Source organism: Charadrius vociferus, unplaced genomic scaffold, assembly GCF_000708025.1.
Source record: "Charadrius vociferus isolate BGI_N301 unplaced genomic scaffold, ASM70802v2 scaffold78, whole genome shotgun sequence".
Classification (NCBI taxonomy): domain Eukaryota; kingdom Metazoa; phylum Chordata; class Aves; order Charadriiformes; family Charadriidae; genus Charadrius; species Charadrius vociferus.
The window spans coordinates 342021-353153 of NW_009649927.1; the positions used below are offsets into that span (position 1 = coordinate 342021).

Consider the following 11133-nt stretch of genomic DNA (forward strand, 5'->3'; position numbering starts at 1 on the left):
ATTCCTGCTTTTGTCCTCATCAGGAAACTGTTTCTATCAGAAAAGGGATTTTTTAGATTTTTTTTTTTTAAAGATAAATAATGTGTGTTTAAGACTTCATTTTAACATGTGCTGTACTTCTTTTTGGAATTAGCGTGTATTCATCCTTGCACCAACTTTGTTCTTTAGCATGTCAATTACTGCAATATACAAATTCTGTCTAATTTCTCAGAGACTTCAAAAATAACACACTCCTCTGTGGCCTGTTCCATGATGCATGAATTGCTAGGGAATATTACAATAATGTGTCTAGAATACCAGTGCTGGAGGTACACCATCTAAAATAGGGAGAAGCTATTTAACTGGATTTTGTTCCCCTCTAAGGTCATTGAGATATAAATTACTGGGAGTACTACTGCAAGCATGCGAGCATTTATGTTCTCTGAGCATTGTAGTGAACTTTCCTTTATGAAGGAGTGTGTTGTTAAGAGAAACAGATGCATATATAAGAAAGCAGTGCTGCATGTTCTGAATAGTTGAGGTCTCAAGCAAGTTTAACAAAAGCTCGTTGTGGATACATCACTCCAACAAACAAGGCAAAATTCCTTTTCCCTGGCCCTGAATACTGAGCAAGTTTCAACGTCTTCTCTGATGGGTAAAATTTTCTGGAATTCCTAAAAGATTTAAGTATTTCAGAGCCAAAGTCTTGAAGGCCGGCCTTTGAGGAAAAAATGAAATTTTTCAGAAAATTTGCGTTTGTGTGTGTCTTTAAATCTTTGCAAGTTCCGTGGTGTTACAGTACTGTTTGAGTGACTGAGCACAGTGTCTGCGTCTTCTCATTTCTCTTTCCAGCAGGTTATTTCTGCTGACTTTTAGAACAAGATGAAGGTCAGATGCCTAGTTGATTTTAATAGATCTTCAACTTTGGTGAAAGTTATGCTTGTAAAATGCTGTCAGTGAAATGAAATTGAAGGCTTGTGTACAAAGCAAGGGTTTTGTGCTTTCTCCCTCTGCATGACAATGCAGAAGACTCCTCTTCTAGAGGGATCATTTGTAGGAATGAAGGAATAGCTTTACTTCAGTGCTCTTTCAGTTGGTGGGTATACTATCATCTGGACTGTGTTCAGTTAATTATAGTCATATTACTGAGGGATAAATGTTCCTACACTCTAACACAAACGTGTATGTCCACCTATAGATAATGGTGACAGCTTTCTTGAAATGCATAGCGTTGTGGACTGTACAGTAGCAGGCTACAAGCTGAAGCTAGCGCAGCCTGCTACAAATGAGCCAGGCATTTCCCTATTAACAGCAGCGTATTGCTCTGTACCCTGCTTCTTGGTTCAGTGTGTCTTGGTGGGTTGTCTCCAAATTATGATCCAAGTAAAGGATCTAAGAATTAGTGCTGCGCCTGGAAGAGTTTGATGAGGATGTTCTGGCTGTTTGGGTATGTGTGTTGCTGGCTCCTCTCATTTATGGGGATGCACACACACTTGTGTCGCAGCCTAATGGTTGCTGCCAGCAGAAATAAATCTGAACATTACTGCAGTGAAGCTAATGGGCCATTTCCTTCTGGTCGTCTTGTAGGGGTCTTTTTTGAAACTAAAGTGCCCATGCTCTCCTTTTGCTGGCAGCATTGAAGCCCGTGCAGATTCGGTACAACACGTAATCTCAGTTATGACTGGAGTCTTTTCCTGCCAAGCAAACAATCTTCAAACTGCACAACGACAAGAACCTCAGGAAGCCCTTAAGCTGAGGCAAAGGACACTGTATTTATAGGTAGCTGCGCCAGCTAACCTGAGGGGGTTTTAAAGCAACAGCCCCTTGAAAGGGACTTTAGATTAATTAGCAGATTATAAAAAGTATCTGCTGCCTTGATTCTCAGCTTGTCTCCAGTTGAGCTAAGCAGGTGTGTTAGTAATTGCATCTGCTCCCTCTGGATTTCTTATAACCTCCTGACTTTTCTTTCGTTTAAGATTTATGTCCATCTCAAAGAAGGGAGTGGTGCTGATGGGCTGGATGCTTTGAAGAACAAACCGCAGCTTCACAGTATGGTGGCCAAAAGCCTTTGTCAGAACGCCTCTGGGAAGAACTACATCATCTTCACTGGCCCAAGCATTACCAGCCTGAATCTCTTTGAAGAATTTGAGAAGCAAGGTGTGTATGTGATGACTCACTGGGTTTTAATGATGACAGACCTCGGGACCTCCTGCCAAAAAGTTAAAAAACACCCAAAAGGCTTCACTGATATTTCAATTCCTTGTATAGATAAGTTGGTCATCTCTAAGAAAAGTTCTCATTCATGGAAAGGACTTTGTAAGTTGCGCTTTAAATCTTCTTAAAGTTTAAAATGAGGATGTAAAAACATTTTAAATAAGATTATTTAAAGCCTTTGCTTTTGTTCTTTGCCTTGGAAATGTGAGGTCTAATCTCTTATATGGCCTGGGGAACTTTTCAAGGGATTTCCTTGCTGCCTGTGATTTTTCTGTTCCCATTGTGAAAGACTAGGGATGGGATGAATCCTTAAAGGTGTGCCTTAGAAGTCCTTGCTGGTTTAATATCTGTTAAAGATGGGACTTCTCTAGATAACTTTTTATGCCGTTGCAAAAGCCCAAGCAAAGTTTGCTCTTTTTTTGCTGGTATCAACATGCCGTGGTAGGACAGTTTTTAGTTTTGAAAGCCTAATAAACTCTACATGAGCAAAAACACACTTGCCAGCAGAATGTTGATTTGGCTCTCCCAGCTAGTTTCTTGCTCATGCAGAGAGTAATCCCAGAACATCCTCTCTGTCAAAAGCTCCCTCGCCTTGCGTGTGGAAAAGCCACGTGTTACTTTGCTTTCAGAAACGTTGAGGACTTGTGACTCCCCTTAAGTTACCGTCTCCTGCACTGCTGACAGTCAGTTATAACTCATCTCAGTGTAACTCTTGGTTCATTCTTCAGTCAGCATGGCCATTCGGAGCCGGTGTGGTGTATAGAATGGATCCTTCGTAGCAGTAAGACTGGAGGCTGCCATTATGCGTCACGGGCAAGGAGGCTGTGGGGCCATTTCCCTTTTTAACACACCACTGACGTCTGAGTTTTGCATTTGGTATGGTTTTTTGGCATTGCAGAAAATTAAACCCACTTAGAGCATTGTATTAATGAAACATGGCCCAAAGCAGGGGGAAAGACTGGAAATTGAGACAATATCTTGATTCTCATTTAAAATGAGAACACCAGTGAGCTGCACCAGTGCTGTAGCAGACTTCAGACTCTGCTGGCACTGAGGGCTGTCTCTGTTGAGCTCTGTGCAGGACTTAACTCCTACATTATTTTAGGTAGGCTAGAAGCTCACAGAGTACAGTGGAACATCGCCATATTCTCACAAAAGAGTCATGGTTTCCCAAATGCTGCAAACAACCAAATGGGAAAGAAGTCAAGCATATTTATAGCACACTGGAGTTCTTCCTCTGAGCAGAGACTGTTCTTTAGTAAACAACTCTTTTCACAGCTGATTATAAGCATTACATTTTAAGACTACGAAAGCAGTGATGCAAAATGGGGGTGCAAAGAATTTAGAGGATAACCCGCATACTCCTAGTACCTGAGATGTGTCAGGTTTAAATACAGAGACTGACAGACAAAAGTCTGACTGCTGAGTTGCTGCTTTGTGCTCAGCTGGGGAAGGATAAAAACAATATGGTGTGACCCAGTTGGTCCATAACCCTGGTGAAAAAGATGCATGGCTACCAAACCAGCTGAGTGCTTATTACTTACAGACAATTCAGATTGTTCACAGGGGTGAATTATTCATGGGCTTTACACTGAACAGGCCATTCAAATTACCAGTTTCCAGCAGGTAGCAAATTCAGTAATCTCTTTTTAAAGCATGCAATTTTGACTTAGTGTCTGATCAAATATGCTAATCGTATACTGAGATTTCAGTTTGGTTCATGATTTGTTATATGGCTTCATAAGACTTTTTATGATATTTGACTGCTGCTTTCAAAATTAGATTTCTGATCTGGTACTTGCTGTCACCTTACTAGGGGTGAGGTTATGGGGTGGACACTTAGATAGCAGGTTTATTTGCTTTGCACAATAGTGTGCCACTCCTATATAAAGAAGATCACAGGGAGAACGTTGAAAGTGTTTCTGTTTATTAAGGCCATGGGATTGCCTGTGTTTGCCGTGGGGCACTAGGGGCTAGCTCACGGGTTTGGCAGGGGGATATTGAACTGAAAGGACTATGAGACACCGGGAGAGGTAAGATGCTAGAGATGTCAAGCAGTGGTGAAGTCGGTAAGAGCCCTGGGAGGAGATGGTGTTTACTGACTCTACTGCAAAGCAGCTAATGTGTTGCCAGCACCTGCTGGGATCCTACTGCATTGGCAGGGCATTTGGGCAGAGGCAGGCAGAGAAGCCTGAACTCAGCAGAGAGATCTCTCCCCATGTATCACAGAGTCATCCTCAGCAGTGACCTTAAGGCTTTTTTGGTGTATGGCCAACTAAATCTGAACAGGGCCACAGCATGACTAAGAAGTGTAACAAAAGCCTGTTGAAGAACATCTGTGCTCAGGTGCTCATGACAGTTTAAGACCCATTCTTAAACTGACAAATTTACTTTTCTTGTTCAAGAAAATTTTATTTCTGGGCTAGAGCAGGATCAGTGGTGGAAAGAGAAAGATCTCATTGAGAACTGAAAACAAAAATAAATTAGTATTGATCTTAACTGCTTTATGTTGTTTGGGGTTTTGTGTAACTATCAACAGAGAAATAGGGGGAGATTTAAATAAGCTGATGCTTAGAAACTGTAAACTTTTAGGGAAGCTGAACTGACATTTAAGGGAATTCTGGAAAATCTAGAAACAGGCACCCACCAAAAATGTATTAATTCCTCTCAAAATTCTTGATGAAAAGAACCTGAGGGTCTTGATAGCTAGCAAGTTGAAGATGAGTCAGCAGCGTGCCTTGGCAGCAAAGATGGTCAACACTGTCCTGGTCTGTGTTAACAGGACTGTAGACTGAGGGAGTTGATTATTGCCTCCTACTCACCGTATGTATTGCCTCCTACTCAGCACAATTTTGGGCAACATCCCCCCCAGTATAAGAAAGGTATCAATAAACTGGAGTAAGTTCAGCAGAGGGCCACCAACCTCATGAGGGGCTGGACCACATGCTCTGCTACGGGAAGGGAACTGTGCTTGTTCAGCCTGAGAAGAGAAGGCTTCGGGGGGACCCAACAGCAGCCTTACACTACCCTGAGGAGGTTATTGAGAGAATGGAGCTGGCTTTTCATGGTGGCGCATCGTGGAAGGATGAAAAACAACAGAGAAGCTGAAACAAAAGAAGTAGTTCAGACTAGCTGTAAGGTTTTTCCTGAGCACAGTGGAGCAGGATGCCCAGACTGGTTGTGCAGTCTCTGTCCTTGGAGGTTTTCAAGCCCAGACAAGATAAAGCCCTGAGCAGCGCTGTCTGACCTTAAAGCTCACCCTCTACGCAGGAGATGGGACTAGAGGCCTCCCAAGTTGCCTACCAACCTGAATTATCCTTTAATCCATAGGATCCTGTGATCCTCTGAAGACTTCTGTGGAACCTTAACTATTGTTTGCTTTTTCTAACCCTAAACCACACATGCATTACTGCAAAAAACAGTGTTCTTTATTGAAAGCCTGCTGTGTAGCACCTTCACTGTACCACAGTAGAGGATATGTGCCTAGTAGTATAAAGGGATGTCGGTGAACAGAATTCTACAATCTGTGAAGACACCAAGCGCTGAGCAAATTTCAGAAAATAAGACAGGGCACTTTGATCTTTTTCAAAATCAAAAACCTGAACAGACCTCTCTTCAGGGGACGCACGAAGCGTTTTTTTTTTTCTCTGGCCTCTATTCAGAGGAAACCTGCACTGAAATGCCCCAAATTCTCTGTTCTGGGAGCAGACAGCTGTCATTGGTTTTTGCTGTGACATTCATTCATAGTGCACATCTCTTTTTTTTCCCCCCTTTAAGCATTGGTGTTGTCCATTACAGAGGACAGCACCTCCTAAAGCCCTGTGTCCCGTGCTTCCCTTAAACATATGATCCCCAAAAGTCCCTGTTGCTCTTTCTGAACCAGCAGGAGCTGCTGTCCCACAGAGCGGATTGGCAAAGCTGCAGGAGTTGCCAGCCTGGGTGACCACAGCACTCCCACAAGCTTTGCAGGATCCTGCAACTCCAGCACATGGACTAAAGCAAGCTCTCATCTCCTTCCCACAACAGGCCCGCCAGTTGCCCTAGCTCTGATTTGACCTAGCGTTGCACGCGGGATAAATGATTGCAGAATGTGCCTGGCTGCCTTTCCAAGTGGTACTAATAAAGATGTGGTGAAACAGGCTTCAGCACAAGCAGTCTGTGGCCTAGAGGCCCTGGGAATGAATCTTGGGTGACTACATCACATTTCCTCATCTTTCACAGAATTCACAGAATTGTTAGGGTTGGAAGGGACCTCTGGAGATCATCTAGTCCACCCCTCCTGCCAGAGCAGGGTCACCTACAGCATGTTACACAGGACAGCGTCCAGGCGGGTTTTGAATGTCTCCAGAGTGGGAGACTCCACCACCTCTCTTTGCTAAGCTAGTTTAGGTATATGCATTTATATTGCAGTTACAGCCTAAGAAGACTAGAGGAGGACATCCTGTATCCACTGACTCCTGTGTATGTGGCAGACACCTGTTGCGATTCTGATTTAATTACACATAAAAACTTCATTGAGCCAGATGGGCATAATTTTTGTTGCTTCTATTGCTATAGTAACTGGGTGGTTATAAAGAACTCTACAGATTAAGGGTGTCATCCACGATGAGAGACACTAGTAAATCTGCAGAAGTGCTGCACTCTTCTAGGCTATACAGAAGGAAGGTTCCACAGTGTGTTCCTGAGAGAGGAAATGGTTCCCATTATTCTGTGTGAGGAGTGAAACATCTGCTGGAAGCTTTCTGCAGGCTTATTGCCTGAGCTAAAAGAAAGCCTACGATTAATTATTATGGGTATCTCAGAGGTGACTGTTGCTATTTTGAAGCCCTAGCACAATAATGTAGTTATTAGCTTGGTTTTATACCGTTGCAGTCTCCTGGAGAAAGTAAGTATCACCCTTCAGTGAGTCATAAACTTTAGGCAGCTAAGGAAATTCTTCTCAGGCTTGCTTGTTATCAGAGCAGGAAGATCTTAATATTGACTAGAAGAAAGCTTTCTAAAAGTTTGCTATGTTAATGCCAAAGTTTGCAGGTACGTGACCTATACTGTTTGCGTACCTTTTGACAAGACAAGAAATTAAAAAAAACACCCTTCCACTGGAGGTGCCGTTCCTTCTATATTGATTGTGAGCCTGTTGCCATCAGGCTTTTCTCATTGTCTTTTGTGAAGGAAACTTACCAGGGGGTGATTCATTCATTAGAAATAACTGATGGAGTGTGGATTTCCGCCTTCAGAATTAAGTTGCCCCATTGCTGTGTTGGTTGACCTTCATAGAATCATAGAATGGTTTAGGTTAGAAGGGACCTTGAAGATCATTGAGTTCCAACCCCCCTGCCATGGGCAGGGACACCTCCCACTAGACCAGGTTGCTCACAGCCCCATCCAGCCTGGCCTTGAACACCTCCAGGGATGGGGCATCCACAGCTTCTCTGGGCAACCTGTTCCAGTGCCTCACCACCCTCAGAGTGAAAAACTTTTTCCTAATACCCATTCTAAATCTCCCCTCTTCCAGTTTGAAGCCATTACCCCTCATCCTATCACTATATGCCTTTGTCAAAAGTCCCTCTCCAGCCACCTTGTGACATAAGCGTCTCAAATTTCTGATGGAAGAGCCTTAGCTCCTTCTAGACCTGCCCACAGCAACTGGACCAATTCATGATTGTTAGCAATTGTTATATTAGTATTCCTGTAGTATTTGTCTGCTGTTGGGATGCTCAGCGTGCCAGGCACTATATGAACCAGGGACAAAGACCTTAGGTCATTCCAGAAAGACAGAGGCAGAAGAGCCCCATAAATGGAAACCCAAGAACAGAGGTGACACGCTCAGGGGAAGCCAGACACTGTAGTCTGACTTAGCATTTTCCCTGTAAGGATATCCAGTTATCCAACATGCAAAATTCCGCATGATGAAAAATTTGATCAAGCAGACTTAGCTGACAGGTGAGCTTTAAACTATCACAAGTCTCTGCTGCCATATGAAAGACCTGCACAGATGTCACCTGCTTCCATGCCTGTAATTTTTTTCCCCTTAGGTGGGTTAACACAAAACCTAGGGAGACTGAGGAAATTTCCATCTGAGGTTTCCTTGAGTTCAGTTAATTTGATCAAGAAGATCTGCTTCTCTTGGACTAACAGAATTATTATTTCACAGCCTAATGACAATTTCAAGCGTTGTCCTTATTAATGTTGTTTCCAAATCTTGTTTGTACCCACCTGGCTTCATTGAGACATGTTTTGTCATGTTAGATTTTATTCATTGCATCTTTCACATATGAAAAAGCCAAGAAGCTGTGAGCAGCAGAATGCATCACCTGTAGAACCTCTGGTGTCTGTGCAGGACAAGATCAGTGCTCACTCAACTAGGGCACTCTTTGGTTTATCTCCTTTCCCTAAACTCCATTTTCATTGAACTTGTATTTCCATCTTACCCATCCTTCTGACACATGGATTTTTTAAATCAACCAGTGGTTTCAGTGGTTCTTAATTGCTTAAGCAGCATTTCCTTAACAAAACAGGTGCTGCAGGTGCAAGGAGTAGTGAGCTGAAAATCAAGAACTGGGCAGCACAGTCAAGCAGTAGATTAAACCAGAGTTTGTCAGCTATGTATATTGTGATTAAAAGCATCATGGGAGTCATGTAGGAGAATTTATTTCAGTTAACGTCTAAGACGCTATAGCTTCCACTACCTCCTTGCTCCCTCCACAATTTATTCTTGTAGTTAAACATCAAAGACTCTTGGATCATAAATTCTGGTTTGTTCCATAATGCATATCACCATTGGGGTTTTTTTCAGTCCAATTTTAAATGTGTTGTAAAGACTATTGCACAGATCATAGATGTTATGGTTGGGAAGATACTCTGAATTCTTCTCCTTGTCATTTCATCATGACTGTGCAGGAGGTGTCGATACATTTCATCTAGAGAGCAGGCTTTCTGCACTTGCCTCAGTTTCCAGAGACATTCATCTTTGGTATTACAGGAGAAGGCCAGTTGGCTAACATATCTGTTGGACCAGAAAGTTGTAGGACAACCTCTTTCTCTGGTCAGGTCATTCAGATTTGCTCCGTTGCTCTTGCTTTCTGGGTCCACGCAATGGCTTGCTAATAGGGAATGTTTTTGTTGACATGCAGAGATTTACTGCTGTGGGTTGCTGAGCACCAGGAAGAGTGACTGCACAGGCCTACCTCCATCCATGCTGAACAACCCTGAAACTCCCCAGTCCAGAGGGCAGTACAGAATAAGAATGAAGGGAAACATGTCTTTGATCTGCTGGTACAATAAAGGACACTTTCGTTTTCTGACCAATGCCTACTCACCAGTTCAACAAGGTAAGAAATATTCCTACTGCTCATCTCGAAAGTGCGCATGCTTTATGCGACAAGGCAAAATGAGTCACTGAGCTTGATAATAAGCCTGAACAAAGAGCTTGATCATAATATCCTAGATAAACAGTAGCAGTAGTGATTACTTCCCTTTTGTGTCTTCCTACAGCTATTTTTTCCCCATACAAAGGTTAAAAGCCTACTGCTAATGCAGCCTCCTTTGCCTGAGCTGGTGGAGGCAGTATCCTTTTGCGTATAAAGATTATATCTTTGCTGATGATCAGAGAAGGGAAGATGGTTGTTGTCTAATACTATACTAGCCCCATTTGCAAAACATCTTGTAGGATTGCTGCTACAGAAAAAATAATAAACATCATGATGTACTTAGAACTCTGAGCAGATCCTACAATTAATTTATCTTATCCAGTAAAAACTTAGTCACAAACAAACGTCTTTTTGCCAGAAGTAAATGTGATTAAGGCTTCCTGTTGTATGTTAAATTGATTTTAGCAGTTGATGAGAAGAAACCAAAACAGATAACTTGGATAGTTCAAATAATTGCAAAAAGCTTCTTGATACTGAAATCTTTTCCTTTTTGCAAGTATACAGATGGTTTTAAGAAGGTTTGGAAACTTCTGTAAGATACAATATCTGTAACAACTCTTTGAAATTCATCTTTCAGTGAAAATACTGTTTCAGTTTCTTTTCATTGTTATTAATCAAATTTATGTATAACTGCCTGAGACAAATAAGAATAACCTAAACCTTTAAATGTAAAGCCACCAATTCAAAGGCGTCTTGTACACTCATGTTCTGAATCCTGAGCAGCTCTCACATGTGTGTACAGGCTACAAAAGCAAACTTAAGGCCTTGAATTACTGTATGGTGATCTGAGAAGTTGACTTAAGACTGTTGTTCAATGCCTTGCCAGAAGGCTCATTACTTTTGCAAGGAATTCTGCCGGGCATCCCAGCAGAGCGAGGCATTGGTGACTTGTATGGACCAGTGTCTGAGCACAAATGCTGAAAATACGTATGTGAAGGAAATACGACACTTTGGAGACCCCGCTGAAGCCAGTCCCTGGAGCAGTGTTGCTGCCTATGAGGGGTGTTCGCCGTCAGAATTTGTGCTGTTTCCCTGGTGTGCTTTGCTGGGTTTAGATTATTCAGCTGCAGTAACTGGACAAGAGTTACCACTACGTGGTTTTTATAGGCTAGTAGGGAGCATTTGGTTATAATTAATAAATACTACTAGAAAAATACTCTGTAAATGTCAGTATTAACTGCCCTACTAAAAGAGGGAGCAGAAGCAGACTCTATGCTGGCAGCATCCTTTACAAGCAGCACACAGAGATGTGAACTGTTGTGCTTATGATTGACCTTGGGTCTGTTTTGGCATAGATGGGATTGCAGGTTGCGTGTGTGAGGTAGTTTAACATCCACTGATTAGGACCTGTGTGTGTGATGGGCAAGATTCGCTCAACACATTGCTCACCAAATGCTGGCTGGGACAGTTGACATAGTTCATGGTGAATCAGAGCAGAAAACAGAGACTGGCTTTTTAAAGACTGGTGCTGGGGCAAAGAGAGTCTCTAGTGGAGAGCTGGGAACAGATGGAG

General features: G+C 42.5%; 1 protein-coding gene across 1 annotated transcript in view; it reads left to right on the plus strand.

Annotated features, from left to right (window-relative positions):
• Positions 1–11133, plus strand: part of PGBD5 (piggyBac transposable element derived 5) — a 36887-nt gene that overhangs the window by 19329 nt on the left and 6425 nt on the right. Inside the window, exons 3-4 of the mRNA XM_009891132.1 lie at positions 1956–2136; positions 9324–9521. Of these exons, the coding sequence (XP_009889434.1) occupies positions 1956–2136; positions 9324–9521 (379 nt within the window). The remainder of the gene's footprint in view (positions 1–1955; positions 2137–9323; positions 9522–11133) is intronic.